The sequence below is a fragment of the Colletotrichum chrysophilum genome, assembly GCF_026319265.1.
Source record: "Colletotrichum chrysophilum strain AFK26 chromosome Unknown scaffold_10, whole genome shotgun sequence".
Lineage (NCBI taxonomy): Eukaryota > Fungi > Ascomycota > Sordariomycetes > Glomerellales > Glomerellaceae > Colletotrichum > Colletotrichum chrysophilum.
This window is the reverse complement of record NW_026517297.1, coordinates 76,468-98,984: the sequence shown is the minus strand read 5'-3', so window position 1 is coordinate 98,984 and position 22,517 is coordinate 76,468. Positions and strand designations below refer to the sequence as shown.

Genomic DNA, 22,517 nt, shown 5'->3' with positions numbered 1-22,517 from the left:
CTGGGGGAATGCCATCAAGGACCAAGCAACCGTACTTCTTAACCAAGTGGTTCACCACGAATCACAAGAAAACAACAAGTCCCGCATGTTGATGAGTTGGTGGTCCGCATCTGCTCGGCGGCAACAGGCCCTCAAGCGTAAGATGCGATGGCTCGACGCATGTTCCACGTACGACTTTCAGACCACTTGGAAGCAGATTCGGAAAAGGGGTTCCACATCGTTGCTACCAACATGGCCCGACTATCAGCAATGGAAACAGGAGATTGAATCGACGTCAGCTATTCTTTTCAGCGGAAAGGTCGGCGCTGGAAAGTCAGTCACAATGGCCAATATTGTTGACGACGTGTACTTGGTAGAAGACGCTGTAGTCGTCTACTTTTTCTGCCGCCACGATATCCAGGAAAGTCTCAAGTCCCGCATAATCTTGGGAAGCCTGGCTCGCCAGTATTTATCATACTTTCCAGAAGACAACGGGGTCTTCAAGGAATGTGTGTCGTCTCTTGATTTGGACGAACTCACGACTCTCGTGAAGTTGAAGTGCGACAATCGGCCAAGGTACCTACTACTCGACGGTTTGGATGAATGCAGTGAAGAGGAACGTCGCTTCGTCCTTGTTCAATTGTCTTTTCTGCAGAGACACTCCAGTTGGAGACTCGGGTTCTCAGCTCGTCTTTCAACAGAAAGTTTCATCCAACGACACATTACCTTAAGGCGACACATTTCCCTCCCAATTCTCAACCCCGATATCGAGAGATACATCGACAACGAGCTAGATAATCGCCTGTCTAGTGGCCAGCTGACACTCGGAGACCCGAATTTGTTGTTAGAAATTCGCAATGCTCTCCTTAGCGGCGCGAACGGAATGTGAGTTGAATATTATTTCGCCTTGTGTTACGCCCGATGTAGTCAAATACGCTTGCTTTGACCTTGGCTAACAATTACCATCACTAGGTTCCTCTGGGTTGCTTTGCAGCTAGATCAAGTGTGCTCAGAGATATCCGACCACGCCATACGCCTTGCGATCAAGTCCCTTCCTCGAGACTTGTCCGAAACGTACGCTCGTATATTGGGCGAATCGTCAGCTAGAGATACTGGCCGACATCACGTCCGCCTGTTCAAGTTCCTCGCAGCAGCTTATATGCCATTAACGATTGATCAGATTCAAGAAGTTGCCAGCGTAACAATAGGTGATGCTACTTGGGATCCCAGCAAACGTATCAATAACATCCGGAGGGTCGTGGGATTCTGCGGGAGTCTCGTAATGATTCAAGAAGAGGAACAAACAGTCCAGTTTGTCCATCACAGTGCCAGAAGCTTCTGTCAAGGTGTTCTCGAGGGCTTTGGTCGTTGGAAGTTCTGCTTTTCTGACGACGAGGCACATCGCGAAATAGGAGAAACAGCGGTCACTTATCTTAGCTATGGCATCTTCGACACCCGGCTATCGATTCAACTTATGCCAAAAGTGAACGTGGATGGCTTCGCACAACGTATCGTACAGCAAACAATTGGGACATCAAATCCTATTGTAAATTTGGCTCTTGATTTCGTCATGCCCAAGACGGACAACAATCGCGACATCGCACATTTTCTGACACACACGCATGAAAGGACTAGCGCAACAGAATTCGAATCTACCAACCATCCATTTCTTCCTTATGCAAGGGAATTTTGGATCTTGCACACGAGAAACATCGAGAATTCAGAGGTACATCGACTGTGGGAACAGCTCTTCAATGAAGTCGATTTGAGTCATCTACAACTCACGCCTCATGTCGCTGGTCCCCTAGACCATTTTAAAGCACCCTGCAAGCACCCGATCGCATCGGCCTTTCTTTGGGCTGTCAACTATTCCCATGTTGCTATTTTCGACCGCGTCATGGACCTGGGTCGCAACCATCCCTTCGCCCCAGGCCTGCCGTGGGCACGTTTCCGTTTCTTCCGCAGTCTGCTTCAATATCTTCAACCGCACGGTCCATTTGATAAGGTTCCACGTCTAAACCGGCAAATGATACGACGACTTCTCCCAATAGCGGTCGTTTTGAGGGTCTATCATGCGGTTGAATGGATGTTGCCTCATGTAGACGCCGCTCAGATACTCTCGGTCTTCGAGGTAGCCATTTCTTGCGGCAATTACACATCTGCCGCAGTCCTCTCTTCCAATGCAGCCTTCAGTCCACCCAACAAGCCTATTATTCCAACTGAGCTTATGTTGCTCGCTGCCTCTACCCACGACCCGCGAATGATTGGTCTCTTGGCGAAAATGGGCGCTGCTAGGTCCGCACACACCAATACTTCGGCACTGTCGAGTTTGCTACACTCTGACATGCATCACGGTGCTCTACTGGAAGCGACAGCCATTCTTGCCAACGCGGGACTTCAGCCAAACACACTCAATTCGCGAGATAAGTTTGCTGTCTTTCAACTGTTGGCTCTGAGTCCCGAGACCAGCGCCAAAATGGCCCTACTGTCTGTCGAGAGTACATTGGCCGCGGACTCGGACTTCCCACGGCTTCATCAACAAATTCTCCAGCGCGCATGCTCCATTGGAAGTTTTGATCTCGCCAATGCTGTCTTGGCCAGCTACGACAATTTCACTACTGGAGAGCGGAAGGTTGGTATCAGCAAGGTACCCCACTTCCCTTTCGAGGGGAATGAACTGGTCCTTGTACTACAAATGGTGTCGGAGAGTAGGACCAAGCTTGCAAGTTTGCTTGTCAATCGGGGATGTCATGACAAGGACCGGCGCGGTTTTCGCAGAGCGCTTGTTCTCAGGCATTGGCAACTTGCAGACGCTTTGCTCAACGGGAGGGATCTCACGAGTGATACGCTCACATTATGTGACAACCACGAACTTCTTCACCTGTGTCTCTTTCAAGGGGACCTCATCGGCATCAACGTCCTGCTTAAGATTGGCATAAGTTTTGAAAACCCATCAACCGGACCACTTTTCAAGCACGCGACTCCGATGCAGACACTCTTAGCTCAGGACTCGGAATATTTTATTCGTCTCTCTATGGTAGAGCTTCACATTCGAGGGGCTCTATCCATGGATGTTCCTACCAAGTTCTCGGATTTGAGGACTGCCGTGAAACGACTTCTCTCACCTTCCAGTTCTTCCGCGTGGGACCCTCAGATTCAGCAGATAGTCAGAGAACAACTTTCACGGAACGTCTATTCCCATGCTTATGACCTGGGTTGGCTCATCTGTATTTCTGCTGTCTCTGTACGAAAGATCGTACAGACACATTTCCTGTCTTTTGGTAATGACCAAACTGGGCTAGTGCTTCTCGAAAATTGGTTAGGACTCTTGGAAGAGATATATCGTTCAAATGGGGTTCCAGTCGTTTGCGACGAGCTACAGCGCACCCTTGCTATTCGAGAACTCTTCGGCGCCACGGCTGTTGTAGACGCATTTTCGGCTCCTTGGTCTCGATGGCAGGCTCAAATGACATGGATGCTGTGGCAGTTCATTGATCTATTCGCTGACCGGGATTCAACAAAGCCTGCCACACCATCTAGGGACAGAGCACTCCGGGAGCTGTCACTCTTGCTATGCAGGGCACCACTTGAGTGCGTCTTCCCGGAACTCTGTTCAGATGTTCCAAGCATAAGGGAACGAGTTTTCAAAATACTGCGCGTGGCGGATGAAAGCCTGGGCCTACATTGGGTTCTTCAATACCTCTTCATGCGTAGCCGCAGGTTCTCTGTTTCTGACTTCTGTGATTTTTCGAAAGATTGGAAACGTACTACTCGGGGCGTCGATATTTTCAGTAAACCACATGAAGCATTCGTACTCATGGAATGGACGGAAAGAGATAGGCAAACGCTTGAGAGAGCCAACTTCATGAGGCCTGGACTGAGAAAAGCTCTCTCAAGTCCATGACGGAATCACAGCTACACGAATGACGCAATCGTTTCTACATAGTTAGGGAATCTCTAGGCTATTTAACAATGCGGGAGTTTGCAGAACGGAATTTTGAGTAAAACGTCATGTCATTTCTGTCTTGCGTGTTCAGCTGAAAATGTCTCCGCTGAACCAACACACTCAATAATACATTCGAATTCCACCAAATGGAGGAGCCCAACGCCTCTAAATAAACGATATGTCGGCATCATTTATCCAATCTCATCTATGCGCAAAACTTGCTTCATCCCGAAATCTTACCTTATCTGAATACGCTAGCCATGAAGTATTTGTGTGCCTTTGTAATACAGTATTCAGTTCGCGGACCGCATGATGGGCCTGCAGAGCAATTTTTTGCCAGTCCAACTCCCATTGTTGGCAAGACATCAAAGGTAACTCAATCATCCTCTTTGCGGGGAATGTTGAAAGGCGAGTCCCTTCCGGTATACACGAAACCATCATACACACACGCACCCACAACACCGCCAATGATCGCAGCGACCCAAGGAGCCCACAGCCAGTAGTAGTAGTCATGCGTAAAAACAGCAGACCCGTAGCCGACGATGGCCAGCGCAATACGCGGGCCTGTATCACGGGCGCCGTTCATGGCATACCCAGTGTTGATGCCCAAAGCGGAGCCGATCGCCAACAGCGCCAGAAACATGGCGAATGGCTGGGTACCCTTGGGCGGGGACAGATTGTTCTTATCAGCCAGCGCAAACACAATGGCGATCAGCACCGCCGAGGCGAGAAACTCGGTGTAGAACGCGCCCAGGTACGGCAGACCCGCGGCAGGGAACGTGAAGAAGAGTCCCGCGGTGGCGTGCTCGCCGACGAGGGTGCGGTTCGTGCTGCCCTCGTAAGCGGCGATGCTGGTGGAGTAATTGAGGTAGACGGCGAGACTGGCCAAGGTTGCGCCAAGGACCTGAGCGATGAGGAAGCCGGGTACTTTGCGCCAGGGGAAGCCGCGGAAGAGGGCGAGGGCGAGGGTCACGGTCGGGTTGCAGTGGCCGCCCGAGACGCCGCCGGACATCCACACGGCCATGGACACGCCGGCTGCCCAGGCGAGGCGACACTGCAGGAAGTCGCCGGCGTTGGAGCGGATGTCGGAGCCTTTGTAGTTGAGACGCGTCTCGCACTCGACTCCGGCGCCGAAGAGCAGGATCATGAAGGTGCCCCAAAATTCACTGTGGACAATGTGAGCTTTGATTTCATGTGAGATGACCTGATTGAGGCGATACTCACGCAAATTCCTCACGCCAGTAGTGTCGGATCTGGGCCCATGTATTGGGCGGCCTGTCACTCAAAGCCCATTGAGGCTTGTGAAGACGGGTTTCCTCGTGAGCCGCGACGGGCGCGGCTGGGAGAACGGGCTCGACATCTGCGTGATGCGGATGGACTTCCTGTAGGGAGGCGCGTCTCACCGCCAAGGGCGATACGCGACGCTCGCCATTGAATCTAGGCAAGAAGTTGAACGTGCTGGTGCGGCGGCGCTGGTTGGCGAGAAGTGGCTGCGTTGGGTCGCCCGGATCGTGGATTGAGGATGCGGGAGACATGGTGGCGATATTTCGCGTCTGGGTTAGCGGTGTGGCGGGCTGACCGAGAAATGAATGAGATTGATATGTCCGTGTGGCTACGACGAGAAGTCGAAAGGATGAGATGCGAGGGCTTTCTTAATACAAAAGAGGCTGATTCCCTTCTTTAAGCTCTTCCGCGTTACGCCCGCGAGGTGGAGGAAGAGTTTTCGAGAGGCGTTATCAATGTTTGTTTTGTTTCCAAAAACCTGTCTTTCCGCTCGGTCGGCCGATCCATCGCAGCACGGTTGAAAGTTGATACGATATCTCGCGAAATGACCCAGTTAATGCGCCATTTCTCCACTCAACTTATCTACACAACACGGGCTGTATTATAAAGAAAACTGGCAACCTTTGGCCCACCTGCGCCCGTAGTTTATGTTTGGGACCACATATCAGCCGGGATCGCCAAGGATCGTACATGCCGGTCGCACCGCCCGGCCGATCCCCGGTTTACCTGATCCGCGTTTGGCGATGGCTTCAAGCACGTGCAGCTGTCACTGGCAGGTAGTCTTTTGACGTTGATTCATGTCGATTCGTGCCCGTTTTAAACGTAAATTTTTTTTTCCAGCTCTATCCTTTGCATCGGTATCCCCAGACTCTATCGTGAATATCTCAAACCGAAAAAAATCTATTTCTTGTTGGAAACGTCTAAGACAGTAAGTCAGCATCTATCGAACAAAATCATGGAGTGAGCATCGAATTTTAACGTACTGAATTGGAAGTGAATGATATCTCCGTCTTGGACGACCTGGGAGAACGCGAGTCAGCGCTGCAGCATTAGAAAGAACTCAGAAGTCGGAGCACTCACATAAGACTTTCCTTCTTGGCGGTACTTGCCAGCAGCCTTGATCGGGCCCATGGACTTGCCGCCTTCACAGAGATCGTGGAAGTCTTGGTAGGCGACGACCTCAGCCTTGATGAATCCCCTCTCGAAATCGCTGTGGATGGCACCAGCAGCTTGGGGAGCAAGGCAACCCCTTGGGATAGTCCAGCATCTGATCTCCTTCTCACCAGCTACGCCAAAGTCAGCACGCAAATTCAGTTGGGGGTGACAAGGTGAGAACAAACCAGTGAAGTAGTATTGCAAGCCAAGCTTCGTGAATCCCTCGGTCACAATCTTGTCCAGCTTCGACTTGACCTTGCTCTCCTTGAGGAACTCGGCCTGCGCAGCTGGATCGTCCTTCATGCTGTGGAGCTTCTCCTCAAACTCGATGGAGAAGGGGATGATGTCGCGGGGAACGCCTCCGTGCTCGGTGACCCACTTGGCGATGGCCGGCAGGTACTTGCTCTTCTGTCTGAGGTAGTCCTTCATTGTCAGGTTGACGAGGTAGATGGCGGGCTTGGTGGTGATGAGCTGAATCTTCTCGTTGATGAGGGCAATTTCGGCCGGCGTCCAGCTACCGTCTCTGACTGGCTGGTCCCTCTCCAGCATCTATTTCACAATTATGAGCATATTTGAAACGGCCAGACTTGTGGAATTGGGAACTCACCTCCTTGATCTTTGTCGTTGTCTCTGTGAAGAGAGGCAGCATCTTATACTTGCCGCCTGCCTTCCTGACAATTTGCTCCTCAGCGACAATCGTCTTCGCCAGAATGTCTAAGATGATGAGGGTAAGCTCGCGTCAGGCGGATTCAGAGGGGAAAATACTAACCAAGATCCTTCTTGCAAAGCTCGCTCTGGATGGTGTCTATAAGATGAACCATTAGTTTTGTCAACCTGAGAAATACGGCTAAACTAACCCAAGTCACGGACGGGATCAACCGAGTCATCGACATGCAAGACTTCATCGTTGTCGAACGCTCTGTCGTAATGCCCAGGTCAGTGTGGAGATGCAGCAATTGAGCCATGGATATTGTACCTGACAATGTGGTACATGCCGTCCACAGCCTGGATGTGAGACAGGAAGGCATTTCCAAGTCCGGCACCTTGAGAAGCACCCTTGATCAGGCCAGCAATATCTGTGACCTGGAGGTACGCGGGGTACATGGAGGGCGGCTTCCAAAGGTCACAGAGAAAGTCCTACATGCATCACCTTTCTTAGCCATTTATTCGGAGTATTTCTCTAGGCAAACTCGACTTACGTATCGAGCGTCGGGGACAGCACATCTCGCCTCGTTGGGCTCAATCGTACAAAACGGGTAGTTCTCCGCAGCGGCGCTCTGCTCGGTCAAGAGGTTGAAGAGACTCGACTTTCCGACATTGGGCAGACCGACGCATCCCATCTTCAGGTTCTTGCTAACCCTGCCGAACGCGACGACATTGTCCTTGACAACTTCAATCTTCTTGGGAGGCATGTTAACTGTATTTTGGCCCAAGCACAAAAATGAATTTTTACTTGAAAGCTTGATCTTGAGGGGTTGCAAGAAGGAAGAATTCTCTGGCACACGTTTTTAGAAAATGGCCTGATAATTCACATCGAGACCCACTTATGGACATGGGTATGTTCTTAGGGGTCCTGGGGTCCAAGGGTCCTTTCTCGATGGAAATGGCCGCCCCACGCGCTGCTTTAAGCCTTCTGAATTGACAAGCCTGCAGCTTCACGGCTCAGAGCATCATGAATTTCCCCCCGACACATTCACTCACATGTTGAATACAAGAGTCACAACTACATGGAACTTGAGAAATGATTCTTCAAAAGTCTCAATTTGTTTCTCAAGATGAAGTCTTATTTGACTTTGGCTGAACCACTACCAATTGAAACTCAAATGCGGCCAGTTGTCCACCCTTGCCTCCCAACCACAATGTCGGAAAACCCTCAAGTTACTTACAGTATGATAGACTTCGACCAAGAAAATCTCGCTGAATCATTGGAAAGCTATGTCAGATCATTTGACCCTACTCGCTGTCTCTTCTGCAACCACCTACAGCACGACCTCCGCCAAAACATCATCCACATGCAGCGCCACCATAGCTTCATCATTCCCAGCAAAGACGATCTCGCAGTTAGGTTCGAGACACTGCACTCTGTGATCGTCAGAGAGGCTCAGTGCATATGCTGCGGTTCTGTGCAAGGCTCATTTCACGCCGCCAAGCAACATATGCTTCACAATGGATATTGGCGCATCGACATCTTCAAGGGATCCGCGTTCCGAGAGTCCTGCGACTTCGATTAAGAATCTGAATTTCCCGAAGATACTAACGATCGTAACGGAGCGAAGTACAACGTAATCACGAGCGACGACCACGCGAAGTTACTGGAAGGCAAGAAGTTTCTGCATCCCAACGCCAGGGGACATTGCCACATGCGTTATGCTCTCTTTGGAAAGGGCCAGCGATGATGACATACGGACAGCTTGAGGATTGAATTCATGCTAACGACGCAGCTCCCCTGCAAAAGGAATGCGAAAAGTCCACCCAGTTCGCGGGCACGTTCGGAAAATAGTACACGCGCACTTTAATCTATGCCACCTATCAGTCAAGAACAGTAGCACCTGCAGTAAGTAAATCCTCTGAATATCTCCGCATAAATATCGATGACTCTGCAATATTCTATCAAAACTATATCATGTTTCATAGAGACTGTGTGGTAAGCCAGCAGCGAGCTTGTAGACCAGATAATTCTGATTTAATTCCAGTCTGCGAGTTTCGACGGCACGTTGTGGTAGCCGTTGAAATGGCTGTGCGGATCGTAGGACGTCTTAAGGGCGCTGAGACGTTCGTGTCGCCACTCCGCGTACCCATAAACAGCCGACTTCGGTTCATCTCCGTGGGCATAGTTCTGGTAAATATGCGTCTCCTCATAACCCGAAATCTCCGGCTCGGCGACCTCATTACGCCATCGCAAACCCCAAGCGTTCGCAGCTTCCGCGACCCGGTCATCGAAGTATCTCATGGAGAAAACAACTGCGTTAGCGAATGACTTCCGATGAGGAAACGCCGAGTAGTTGTCATAGAGTGCGTCGACGCCTTGCTGACCGATTGTTTCGATAAATACAACGCTGTTGTTCGCCGCTGGGTTTTCCTTTACAAATGTCGTGTATGAATTATATATGTCGACGAATGTTTCTTGATGTAACGTCTTGGTTAGTATGCTGTATTGATTTGCCCGACTTCCAGTAGCACATCCTTCCTCGATGATGCCAGCTAGGGCAACCGACGTCAGGTTTGTCCATGGAACCATTTGCTCGTTGGTGCTGACACTGAAGTTTGAGTATAGATCAACTATGGCTTGGGCAGCATCTTTCGGACCAGCGTAAACGATGTTCACGAATATCACAGGCTATTCGGTCAAAGTCTGTCAGCTTGCTCCATCATGCGGGTTTACATAGTGAGAAGCAAGGCCAGACTTACGTCGAGTGATCGAGGGTCGGAACCATAGGCAATCATTATGGCGAAGGCAGGATCCAACTCCTCATTCAGCAAATTGTTCGTAACTTTCAACATATCCTCCAAGTGATCTCTGGCAATGATCATGTCGACGTTGTACTGCAAGCCGTCGTTGGCAGCCGGCCAAGTGGCAAATGTCGCATCCACAACAATGCCAAAGTTGTGACCAGCTCCTCTCAGACCCCAGAACAGATCAGGATTGGAATTCTCTGACGCCTCGACAACTGTGCCGTTCCAGAGAACTACGTGGGCGGATTGTAGGGCATCACTTGTCAAGCCGTAGAGACCTTGAAGTCGACCAAGTCCACCGCCCAGAGTAGCACCCATGACGCCAACGCAAGGGCAGGCCCCCACAGCTGTTTAATCGTAAGTAGCTACTCCTTTGGCTGTAACAGAGATCTAATGCGCCATTTGACAGGGCCAGGGCCACTTACTGAGTTCCCTTCCAGCAGTACCAACAGCGCTGACCAGATCCCGGAATTTCGTGCCAGAACCCACGGTGACTGTATTGTCTTGATTCATGATGACGTTGTCGAAATTCTCCATGTTAATCATGACAGCCTCCTGAATGACGCCGAGAGTTGGGGAGTATCCATGTCCACCGGACTTAGCGAGCCAGGTCTTTTCGGTTCTTGAGAGATATCCAAGCTGCGATGCCGGTTTCAGTACAGTCCAAGGTGGATCTTATCAACTCCATAACGAGACTATGTCTGGACTTACGCCTTGTGAGAGTTGTTCAATCGTCTCTGGGAGGAAGACTTCGTTGAAGGTTGGGGCCTCGAAGGTAGACCACCGGGTGGTCTTTTCGACAAACTGAGGCCAAGATTCGTTGAATGCGAGGTGCGAAATCTCCTCCGGCCATGGCTCAATTGTACGAGTGCTCTTCGGAGACCCCAACGCTGGTCCCGCGAGAACGCTGAAAGTCAGAAAGAGATCAATGAGTCCGTACATCTTGACTGATTATACAAGGAAGAGTAATGATCAGGGGGGAGAGACTTGTAGCAACTCTCAATCCTGGGTGGACGTGAAGATCTATTTACTAAAATGTTGTAGTCTTCTGTTTAGGAATTCAAGCTGCGTTAATGAGCTTACGCGGTAAGGCAAAGAATTGAGCCTGCTTAAGTAGCGTTCTACAGACCAGCTGTATTGCCTGACTTTAGGAAGCGTCTACTTGTGTACCCACCTACCTAAAGTTATTGTCTGCGAGACATTTACCCCTTTCAAGGCAATCTCTGGTAAACAATCAATTGATTGGAGGCTACCCAGCTCACCGGTTACGATTCCTATCATCCTAAGGCTTCTAGGGGTTAGTTCGTTGCCTAAAAGCCTTAGCAAACAATATTTGAGCCCGGCCTATGTTCTCACCGAGTCCGCCGGGTCATTCCTTCTTATCTGAAAGATGCAGAATAGCAGCCCATTCATAATCAGGTAGACAGCCTTGTCTGTAAGCTTGCAGGATTCTGCCTAGTTCAGCCGCACTCAAAGGGAGGATGTAGATGGCGAAGCAACGAGGATGTGATGGGCGCCTGATCCGCCGCTTTGAAGCAGCCCCCACGAGAATATTACCGACCTCAATGTCCCTTGGACTTTATGATGAGCTTCGATTGCATAAAACTCCCAGATATTGACAGGCACTCTCCTACAAGTTACTAGTGTTGAAAGGGAGCAAAACGCCGTGGTGGCTGTTTTTGTTCTTGACGAGCAAGGAAATCGTTCATTCGCAGGCATCAGGGTCGTCCTCACAAGAACGCATGAGTGATTTGGTAGATTTATGACCATGAATAGACTCCCATCAACAAAGGGGTGACCAAAGTCGCAATGAAGGTATTGGATTGTCACCAGTTGGTGTTCTTGCTGTTGGTATGTTTGGCCCCATGGCGGTAGAGGCCGGGATTATCAGCAGTACGTCAGACAGAACGCATTAGAAGTGTTGTGGACTAATTCAGCCTGAGCCAAAAACCACGCTGACTCCGAATTACCGCCGACCACATGCAACTCATGGTAAATCACCTGGAAAAGCGGTCTTCGGTGCGGTTCTTAAGCGGAATTGCCAATTTCTGATGCCACAGATCGGATATCTTACATACTCTACTGTTGATGTTACATCTATTGCTTTGAACAGCTGGGCCCATATGTGATGAAGTCGCCGCTCGCTGCCGGAAGACCGATATGACTCGTAAGCTTGCATTCTGACAAGCCGCGAAATGGCCTCATGGCTGCGTAATCCTTCTGTACTCCTGGGGCGCACACACTTGGCGAAGTACTTGGCGTAATCAACAGGGAACGGCCTTGCCCGAAGCTACCACACCAAAAGCGGTGCACTTTCCTATTCGGCAGGTGTATCGGTACCTTGCGTTAGCAATGGGGGTTTATCCAATCGACTGCATGAAAACGTAGCCACCGACAGCTTGGCCGCGCTTGCTATGCCCCGAGGGCGATCTTCGTTCAGTTGTATGTGAACAGGCTCTTCTCGACCATCATTGCACGATTTCTTTTATTTCCTTCGAAGCTTACGATTGTCCCTTTGAGAAAATATTAGTTACGCTGTTGAAACCGTGGGCCCGTGATTGAGCTGACACCTTCTACTATGCACGTAAACTCTGAAAAACAACGAAAAGTGCCAACCCCTTTCCTTCTATGAATAGGTAGCCAATTGTACGTTTGGTGCTCGTGTTAGGGTGAGAAAGGAATTGTGGGAATCATGGTGGTAGTGAAATTGGCAACTTCCTTTCAGTTTCAACCGGACAAGGCACGAATGGGTAAAAGATGTTTTCTTTCGGCACTTGACTGAAGGCTACAGTATATGGCTAAACTAATCATAAAGGGTCATGAACTATTGGTGTTCGTAACTCTTCCTACTTCCTTAGGAAGTTGATCGATTCTAACTGCTTAGAATCACCAAGACCAAGGCTCAGATTCTTGAATTCGTCCAAATCCTTCCGGATACTCTCAAGATCCGAATTCAGCAGACCCCATGCGTCTGGCCCGAGAGGAACACGAATTGGCACACGATTTCCGCTGCTGACCACAGCATAGATGGCTACTGCGAGGTCTTGTGGTTCGGTCCAAGTACTGCGTCCTTGTTCGCTCTGGATATACCCTAACAAGGCATTGGCTGGGGAACTCGGGTCCGAGTACGCGGGATGGCGACCTTTCATCATCTTCAAGGAGGATGTTGCATAGTTCGTCTTAACACCACCAGGCTCGATAATTGAGAGATGGACTATTAGAAAGACAGAGATTAGTTGTCCGATCATGAATCTGCACCACCGCAATCCTGAGAAAGGGGCCATGAACTCACTGTTCCATGCGGTCGGCAGCTCTTTGGCGACAGATTCCGTCCACCCTTCCATGGCAAACTTGCTGGCGTGGTAGAAAGCCTGACCTGGGAAGCCAGCCCAGCCCCCAATTGAGCTGATGTTCATAATTACTCCACCCTGCTGACCACTCTTTGGGTTTTCATCCCGCATGATGCCGAGTGCCTTCTTGGTCACATCCACCATACCCCAAAAATTAGTATCCATCACAGCCCTAGCCTCCTCATCTTCGGCGCCTTCAGCATCGCCTGCAAGTGTGTAGCCTGCATTATTGACAACAATGTCAATGCGACCCCATTTCTTGACGGTAGCAGCCAGAGCAGATTCGATAGATGACTTTGAGCACACGTCAAGCGGCAACTTGAGTACGTCCTCGCCATCAGGGATATCAGACAGATCCGCAGGGTTTCGAGCCGTGGCCGCGACCCGGTTGGACGTTTTCGCGATAAGTTGGGCTAGCGACTGCCCAATGCCGGACGAGCATCCTGAAACTAGATGTAAAAAAGAATGGTCAGTGCCGAATCCTGGAGATTTTGTGAAGTAGGCGCTAACCGAACCAGACCGCATCAGAAGTGATCTTGTATGGCTTAGTATTCGGAGCCTCCATGCCGATGGTTGAAAACTTGGTGTTAAAGAGAGGCTAAGGAAGCTGCTTAGATCTGAACATAAGCATCATGATTCAACTAGCGGTCTCATAGGATGACCAGGCCATCTATACTCGTTTCAGTTTCCTGTGAACAAATGCGGACTGAATGGAGATTGTAGGACTTAAGAAATGCTGCTTAATGTCTCCGTTAAATCCGGTGAGGTGCATAAAGGACATATACGACATTCGTCAGACTACTGGCACGCTTGAAATAATCGGCCCCTCACCAAAGTCCGCCGCACTGGACTGGATGATGATAATCTTCTTGGCGTACATAATGAGCTGCATTGCGGCTGAATTCAAAAGTCTGGCCGGAACAGGGTCTGGTGCGAAGCTGACGCATCTGCGACATATTGGTGATGTAAGGTACTTATGGGGAGATAAGCTGCCAGTCGTTGTGGAGCCTTAAGCTGGACTCAGAACCTATGTTAGTTATAACGCCGCACTGCGTCTGCAGTCCTCGTATCTGCAGTCCTCGTAAAGTAAGGCATACCGTAGCTCTGATTGGCCAGCTGTCTTAAAAGCCAAGAGTCTGGCGCGACAGCTGTTTGGCTCCAACAGCACAGAGATTTGCTGATCTTATCTCAATAGATCTGTAAGGGGTCAACATTGTCCACCCAGCTTTTCACAAAGACTTCGTCGCGACCGAAGGAACAGGAACAAGGATCCATTTGACTGGACCTGGCAGACTGCGGCTGTATGCGTCTCTCCAGCCTTAGCAGATGAGAGACCGGGCGATATTGTGAGACCAAACTTCAAACAGATTTTGTTTTCTTCTCCTCCGTCTTCAAGGCTACGAAATGCTGCAATACAGGGATCCACCACTATCGACGCTGGCAACATGAATGGTCTGGAATAACCCAATCAGGGTGAAACGGCAGGAACACAGACACTAGTTACCCATGCCAAATGAATCGACCGTCTTCTCATGTTGCATGATGCAAATTGCCAGCGCAGTCGTAAGGCCGCGGTTTCCAATCAAAGCTCCGGTCCTGCCATAACAACAGAAGTGTCCTGCCGGCCAGCCACCGTCTACCTCTTGCAAAGACATGAAGGTTTTCAAATCCTTCTGGTAGAGGCTGGAGGAAATGGACACCTTTTGGCATGCGAAGAGTCGCATTGCCAGCGCCAAAGGGTTGACCTGTGTATTGATCCTTTCCCTGAGCTTCTTCTTCACAGGCTCTAAGTTCTGCTTCAGCTGGGCATCCCTGCACTCGTCGTATAGACGAGCAACAAGGTAGAGGAAGGCTTCTGGTGTTGAATAGTGCCTGCTTCCATCTAGACAGGCGTCGTTGTTGAGGCTGTCTACGACCCAGGCTTTGGTAGCTTCGATGTTGAGATTAGCGTCCAGCATGTGACCGAAGCGGTTGAAGGCTCGCAAGATGTTGCAGCAGACTTCGGGGCTTTTCCGGGGCCGTTCTGTGCAGAAGTAGGTCTGCATGATACCATCATTGTCTGTGTTGGCTGCCATCATGTCCAAGACTAGTCTGGGAGGTGCAATGCGTGATAAATACTCCTCAGGAAGGGATACATATGCTGTTGAAGTCGTGTCAGCGTCGGGAGGAAAGTCCCGGGTTGTCAGAACTGGCTTGTCGCAGAAGTAGTTCCAGAGTCCCAACTCGACATTATTCTTGATGTCATCAGGGGAAGCCCCGTTAGCCATGTCGTTCATACTGAAGATCCGCTCGCCAGGCGCACAGTCTTTGTCTTTCAGCAGCTTGCCACCAGGCCAACGAAGATCAACCAAGGTCGAATCTCCTGTCAGCTCCCAAATCATGAGCTGAGAGAAATTGTCCTTTATAGTGACGTCCTGGAGCCCTTCAACTACACATATGTGGTTCGTTGCGTGTGACTTCATAAATGCCTGTGCTCGTGCTTCAGGGTCCCCCAAGAGGTTATGGAGTACGTTGCGGGCTTTATTAGGATGCTTGGAGTCAACCAGCAACCCATGGATTCCGAGAGAACGAGCGGCACATATGTTCTCAACCGTATCGTCAATCATGATTGCCTGCTCTGGCCTTACTCCAATCTGATTGAGGACGTGGCGCCAGAAGCCTAGCTCTGGCTTTCGCATTCCTTCGTTTCCCGAAGCGAAGATCTGTGTGAATTGTGACCAAGGCAAGTCAATTTCCTTTTGAACAAGTTGAAAGTGTTCCTAAAGGTTTGGCCAGTCAACGCTACTGAAATTGATTTCATGGAAAGGGTTGATGTGTGAAAAGGAATGGGAAAGCAAAGGTTACGCTTACCACAGATATGTTGGACATGATGTAAAATTTGAGATCCGCGTTAGATGCTTTCAAAGCCTCAATTGTGTCTACAAAGCCGCGCACAACTCTGAGAGACTTTTGGGCCTCCCGCAGAGAATTTTCGATGATAGCTGCTTCCATGCCAAGCATGACGCCAAAGTACTTGATTGTGATTCAGTGTTAGATCCTCTGCTGTGCGATTGACATGTGATTGACGGGTTATGAATCATTACTCACCTCGCAAGATTGCTTCACGGTAAGCTCGCCCCTGTCTAGCTGATACCAGGCTGGCGAGTTCATGATGGCTAGAAACTGGGTAGGAGCCAACGCGGTTGCTCCATGGCGGTCCCATTCTAACAATACGCCGCCGAGATCAAAGATGAGAGCTTTCAAAGCCATGATAATCCTCGAGAGGTCGAACAAGGGCCTCAGTTCGATGAGCAGATCGTTTGACCCATTGACAATGGCAACAGACGGGTTATCCGGATTAATAACCGTGTTCAAGTCCCTTGCATTAGTGACACACAGCTGATCTGATGTAGCTCCAATGACCAAAGGTTCCGATCCATAGAAACGGGTGCCCACTTTCCATGTTTAACATTTCATCAAGGGGTTGTCGTTTTATTGTGTTCAGCTGCAGTGAGCGCAATACTGGACAGCCTGTGGCCAACCGTACCATGCAGCCATACATACAATGCAACAACTCTAAGGTTCGGGTAAATCACCTCGATGTCGCAGTAACAAGTCCGAGAAGAGGGAAACGTCAGGCTTACGTGGCAGAATGCTCTCGGCCAAATGGCTCACTCGCTGTTTGTCATATCTCCACAGGTAATCAATACGTACAGGCCAAGCCGTAAAATACATGCAAGCGCTCACTGCATCAGGCAATTAGTTCATCGATTGAGGGTCTCGACAAATTCTTTATCCTTCACCTTGAACATGGGTCTCGCCAGCCCAAGTGAATGTTCTTACATATCGAGCTGCTCTTGGATCAGGCTCTCTGAGGATCACTGTAAACAGAGAAAAGTTGAGGTACGCACCAGTATCGCACGAAGTGATCAATCAGAGCACAATTCTCTAATTTTGATTGATTCTTGCTATTATATTGTGGTACATTTTTGAAGCCTGGAGCCGCAGGATATCATTCGATCTCAATATCCGCCACGTACCAATTGCGCCTTGACAGCAATATCGAGATGGACAAGGACGCCCCAGGATTTTCTACACGCCCCCGGTTTCGTGTGTTTACTTCTGGCCGCCGTGATCGCGCATCGGCTCAGTCTCATCGTATATCGACTTTATCTTTCTCCCCTAGCAAAGTTCCCCGGGCCCAAGATTGCGGCTGCGACATCATGGTATGAGGGTTTCTGGGACCTCTGGAATGCACAATTTCCTGAAGTCGTGAAGGATATGCATACAAAATACGGTAGGGTAGTTCACCCACGTTGACAGCGATGAGGTTGACGGCAGTAAGGTCCCATTGTGCGAATCAATCCTCGTGAGCTTGTTATCCAAGACGCGGATTTCTACAGCCAGCTTTACGTTCCGGGAGGAAAGCGAAGAACACATACGATCATGGGAATGCGTGCGGGGCTGGGAATGTCAGGTAAGCTCAAGATAGCTGTTTGCTCGCCGCTTATGTACGCATAAGAAAATGGACGGTTTCCGCTGACTGTGCGACTTTCGACAGACGCGATCGCAACCACGAGCCAGCACGAGCTGCATCACATGCGAAGAAAGGCCGTGGAGGGCTTTTTCTCCAAACAGAGTGTCACTCGGATGGAATCAAGGATTCACCACGAGGCGAGGAGGCTTGATGCAAAATTGCGACAGTTGAGCGGCACCGGACAGGTCATCCATCTTGACCATGCGTTTTCCTGTGTCACTGGTGATCTCGCGGCGCAGTTCGCTTGCGGAGAAAGCCCTGAATTGATCGAAGAATTCGGATTCAACCCCGAATGGTGAGTTGCCAAAGGTTTGACGTAGAGTCTGGTAATAACCGTACACTGGTAGGCATAACTCCCTCATGGGGATACTGACAATGGTCCCATATGTGCGCAACTTCCCCTGGATTAATAAGTGAGTAAAGCGGGAACCTCTTATTGAACGGCACTTACAGCGTTTACAGTGTCATGAGATTGGTTCCTGTGTGGGTTTTGAAAGCACTGAACCCTGAGCTCGCAGGCTTCAGAATCTTCCATCTGGTAAGTAATATTCCAAGTTCCCATCGCTATCGATCAACTGGTACCATAGCATACTCAACTACTGTTTTCACCCGACAGTTCAGCGAAGGACGAATTGAGACAATCAAGAGAGAGATGAACGACCAAAGCAAAGACGACGAGAATACAAAGAGTTCAATATTTCATCATATCCTCAGGAGCGACTTGCCAGAAACAGAAAAGGCAACAGATCGCCTCAACAGAGAAGCGTTTGCCCTGTTAGCCGCTGGCACCATCACCACAGCCGGTACTATGACGCTGATCACGTACTTTGTCCTCGAAAATCCCGATATTGAGAAGCGACTACGGCAAGATCTCCAAAAAGTCACGGCGTGTTACCCAGAGACTGTCCCCCGCTGGGCGGACTTGGAGAAGGTTCCCTACTTGACTGCGTGCATCAAAGAAGGCTTACGGTATGTCTTCAATGCTCCAGACGAGTATTACAAGTCTAAAGCTAAATGAAATGGAGACTTGCGCGTTTTATGAGGCGGAATACTCGTATCTCGCCAGATGTAGATCTCAAGTATGGGCAATGGACTATTCCAAAGAGTGTAAGTCGCATTTCTCTGGCAATTCCTTCACGAACTAGCTGACGGATGTGCTTCGCAGACACCGGTCGGGATGCATATATGCCATATGCACATGGATCCGGAGGTATATCATGAACCGAGCAAATTCATCCCAGAACGCTGGCTTGGGGATTACGATCCACGGATGAATCGGAACCTGGTTCCGTTTGTCAGAGGCTCCCGAAACTGTTTAGGCTTGAAGTAAGGACCCCATATCTTACACACGTGGCTACTGGCTTAACTCACTATGTTCTTTAGTCTTGCTTGGGCTGAAATGTACATATTCCTTGGCGTCATCTTTGGCTCAGGAGCCCACGAAATGAGCTTGGAGTGCGAAGAGTCGGACATTGTTCCCATCCGTGACAGCGATGTTGGATTTCCAGCCCATGGTGCACAAGGCCTACGCGTTCGATTTCATTAGACCTTTATAAGTGGTCATAGGCCACATCCCGTGCGTGCTGTATAGTACGTTGCACAAAACTCACTACATCACGGAAATTTCGGGGATTACGGTATCCACAAGTCAGACATCATAGGCGCAGGAATAGCCCTGGATATTTACGTTGTTGATAGTCCTAGCTTAGTCCCCAGAGTAGACTTAGCTGCATAATGTATGTGCAGAGAAAAGAAATAAGAAGCTATCGAGAATATGCAATCACTGTGCCTCTTCAGCGCCGTCGAAGATGGCGACACCGAAACTTCTCGTCCACGTGCTGCCCTCGCTGTCCTTGACACTGATATCAAGGTAGTCGATTCCCTTCTCAGCACCGGCCGTGTACGTCGCCTTCGTCCCCTGAACGCTCACTTCACCCTTGCCAGCACCCGTGACCTCAAACGTAGGCTCCTTGAAGCCCAACGCCAACGCCGCAAGATCGATCTCGACGGCCTTGGAGGGAGAAACATAAGCATGCGGCTCCGCCATGAAGTTGAGGTACCCCTCAATCGGCGTGTATCCATCCCCGCCGCTAGAACCATCCCACCAGTCCGCGATGCCGTCACCGTCAGCGTCCCAGCTCGCCGCGCGCTTGACCTCGGGGAAGTCCTCGAGGCCGCCGGCGTCCTTGGGATCGTCGATGAGGCCCTTCTTGCCGGAAACGGAGCCGACGTAGGTGGTTGTGCCGGTGAGCGTCTCGTTGATGATGCGGGCGTCGTGGGTGTCGCGAACGGGCTGGCTGACGCCAGAGTCGGAGAGCACGCGCTTGTAGGCCTCGGTGGATGACTGCGTGCCGACGTGCGGCTCGAAGAAGGGCTCCGCGAAGAACTTCTGGTAGGTGGGGGCCGGGTCGAAGGAGACCTTGGCCCAGCACGCGATCTTGTCGGTGATGGAGGTGCCGTCGCCGGAGGGGTACTGGACGGAGTCTTGGTCGAAGACGCCGTATAGGGAGTTTCCTGCGCAGTGGTACTGCTGCATGCCAGGCATGTTATCCTCGTACTATTCGGGGTTAGCATTGTGATGAGGAGAAACTGAGGGGATTGAGCTTACCGTGGCCTTGAGGGTATAGTTCAATGTGGAAGATGGACCGGGCTTGTAGTAGTTTCCGACAAAGTTCACCTTCTTGGCTCCGCCATCCGTGACGCGGGAGCCGTAGTTGTAGACGACATTGTTGCGGATGTCGAGCTCGCCGGCGAAGGCGGCATTGTCATCAACACCGCCACCCATACTCCAGCTGCGGCCCTCGGCGTGGGCGAGCAGGTTGTGGTGGAAGGAGCCGACGTCACCGCCGATGGTAGCGCTGTAGCCGTGGGCAGTGCCGTTGGGGTAGTTCTTGTGGCCGGCAACGTTGAGAGGCTCGGAGATCATGTTGCGCTGGAAGGTGATGTTCCAGGCCGAGCGAGAGCTGAAGGCCTCGTCAATGGTCCAGCCCTAATCATGCTCGTTAGCAGGCTAGTCTGATAGAATGATTGGGTAGGCTAAAGACATACCATGGAGCATCGGTCAAAGATGCAGTGGTTAGAGCCCTGCATTCCCATGCCGTCGACAGTTTCGCCAGAGACCTTGCCGGGGCGGACGCGGACGTGGCGGAAGACGATGTCGGAGGCGCCGGTGAGACCGACTGGGAACCCCTGGACCACAATGCCCTTACCGGGGGCCGTCTGGCCAGCGACGGTGACGTACTGGTCGTTGACGGAGATGCGGGACGTGGTAGTGATTACGCCAGAGACGTCGAAGACGACGATGCGAGGTCCCTTGGCGACGGTCAGGGCGTAGCGGAGGGTTCCTTCGTCGGTCGAGTCCGCCAGGCTGGTGACCTTGACAACCTTGCCACCGCGGCCGCCCCGAGCGAAGCGACTATTTTCTGTCAATAATCTATGCTTTGTCCTAAGAGTGAGAGAGGCGACTTACCCATAACCCTCAGCACCAGGGAAAGCCAGCTGGGCCACGCGGAACATGAAGACGCGGCCGGTGTAAGTTGCGTCCCCTGCGACGACGTCGACGCGCCAGTAGAAGGTGTCAAAAGTGTTCAAGCCTTTCAACCACTTAGTCCAATTCCACCATCTGTAAGAGCCAAGAAATACATACCAGGGAGAGAAGCGCTCGTCTCAGTAACACCCTCAGCAACGCTCGTCAGGTTAGTCGCAGAAGTGCCAAGGAAGACATTATACTTGACACCCTCCGCCGACGCAGGCGCGCGCCACGAAGCCTTTACGCTCGTCTCAGTACCAATCTCGATGCGCTCATCGCGGTGCTTCGGCGTCGGGAAGCTGATCTGGTTCGCCATCGCAGGCGCGTCAATCTCAAATCCGTTCAGAAAGGCGCGCCCATCACCGCCGCTGGGCGTATAGACCACCTTCACCTCCTGGCCCGCCGTCGCGACATCGAATGTGACATACGAGGCCGCAGCCTCCCAGATATTGTCGACGCGCGCGGATTGCTTGAAGCCCGACTCGACGCTCTTGCCGTCGACAGCGATGTCGAGCGTCGCAGTCGCGTTGAGGGCATCCCAGGCGTTGTGCCACGTCAGGAGGCTGTGCTTGCCCGCGGGCAGGCCCTTGATGGAGAGAGTGAGCGCCGTGCCGTCCTTGGTCGAGGTGCTGATGCCCTCGTTGACGACGCGCTCGCCGAGCGAGGAGAGGAAGCGCGTGTACTGGTACTTGTAGTAGTTGCCGGACAGCTCGGCGGTGCCGGCGGCGAGGGTGAGGGAGACGTCGGCGTCGGTTATGTTGGCGACGGTGATGTTGGCGGTGGACGCGCCGGGAATGGTCCAGGTGATGTAGTCCGAGTCGACGAGGTTGCGGACGTTGGCCGGGTTGAGCCGCAGGCGGATGGGGGCGACGGCGGGCAGGCCGGAGGCCGGAGCGGCGGAGGCTTCGGGGATGCGGGAGGTGACTAGCGTGGTCGGGGCCGGGGCGGATGCATTTTGGGCCGCGGAGGCGGTCGCGAGCGCGGTGGCCACCAGGGCCTTGAAGAAGCCCTTCATGGTGCTTGTTTAATACTCAATGATGATAGGAAAAGACAGACGGGATGAAACGAATGGAATGCGATGAACGGCAGAGATTCCGAGACTGCGACGCCGCGAACGCTCGGCGCGCGGGGGAACGCCAATATGTAGGCGACCATCTACGGTCTATTACCGGACATTTTCGCACCATGTTTGCGCCGAACCCACCTGTTCATTAGCTGCCTTTTCCCACCGCAAACAAGCTGCTCCTATTTCTGCATGCTTTTCGAAATGTGGTGCACCTCATTCCCAGATTGAAAGGCAAATAG

The 22,517-nt window shown here is 51.3% G+C and overlaps 6 protein-coding genes across 6 annotated transcripts; all 6 read right to left on the bottom strand.

Moving 5' to 3' along the window:
- Positions 1-4,301: 4,301 nt before the first annotated feature.
- On the bottom strand, positions 4,302-5,460 carry COL26b_002065 (uncharacterized protein; the record flags this gene model as incomplete). Its single annotated transcript, XM_053174997.1, has 2 exons — positions 4,302-5,091; positions 5,150-5,460. The coding sequence occupies 2 exons, from the start codon at positions 5,458-5,460 to the stop codon at positions 4,302-4,304; spliced, it is 1,101 nt and encodes a 366-aa protein (XP_053040941.1).
- A 649-nt stretch (positions 5,461-6,109) lies between these two features.
- Positions 6,110-7,776, bottom strand: COL26b_002064 (uncharacterized protein; the record flags this gene model as incomplete). Its single annotated transcript, XM_053174996.1, has 9 exons — positions 6,110-6,129; positions 6,193-6,229; positions 6,290-6,495; positions 6,550-6,913; positions 6,972-7,078; positions 7,134-7,169; positions 7,222-7,283; positions 7,341-7,501; positions 7,564-7,776. The coding sequence occupies 9 exons, from the start codon at positions 7,774-7,776 to the stop codon at positions 6,110-6,112; spliced, it is 1,206 nt and encodes a 401-aa protein (XP_053040940.1).
- Positions 7,777-9,047: 1,271 nt separating this feature from the next.
- Positions 9,048-10,759, bottom strand: COL26b_002063 (uncharacterized protein; the record flags this gene model as incomplete). Its single annotated transcript, XM_053174995.1, has 4 exons — positions 9,048-9,443; positions 9,773-10,164; positions 10,243-10,456; positions 10,529-10,759. 4 exons carry the CDS (start codon positions 10,757-10,759, stop codon positions 9,048-9,050), a joined length of 1,233 nt encoding a protein of 410 aa, XP_053040939.1.
- A 1,904-nt stretch (positions 10,760-12,663) lies between these two features.
- COL26b_002062 (uncharacterized protein) lies at positions 12,664-13,732 on the bottom strand (the record flags this gene model as incomplete). Its single annotated transcript, XM_053174994.1, has 3 exons — positions 12,664-13,031; positions 13,110-13,616; positions 13,678-13,732. The coding sequence occupies 3 exons, from the start codon at positions 13,730-13,732 to the stop codon at positions 12,664-12,666; spliced, it is 930 nt and encodes a 309-aa protein (XP_053040938.1).
- Positions 13,733-14,663: 931 nt separating this feature from the next.
- Positions 14,664-16,167, bottom strand: COL26b_002061 (uncharacterized protein; the record flags this gene model as incomplete). The annotated part of the gene is made up of 2 exons (XM_053174993.1): positions 14,664-15,869; positions 16,018-16,167. The coding sequence occupies 2 exons, from the start codon at positions 16,165-16,167 to the stop codon at positions 14,664-14,666; spliced, it is 1,356 nt and encodes a 451-aa protein (XP_053040937.1).
- A 3,296-nt stretch (positions 16,168-19,463) lies between these two features.
- COL26b_002060 (uncharacterized protein) lies at positions 19,464-22,227 on the bottom strand (the record flags this gene model as incomplete). The annotated part of the gene is made up of 5 exons (XM_053174992.1): positions 19,464-20,240; positions 20,292-20,672; positions 20,732-21,098; positions 21,153-21,276; positions 21,330-22,227. 5 exons carry the CDS (start codon positions 22,225-22,227, stop codon positions 19,464-19,466), a joined length of 2,547 nt encoding a protein of 848 aa, XP_053040936.1.
- Positions 22,228-22,517: the final 290 nt, after the last annotated feature.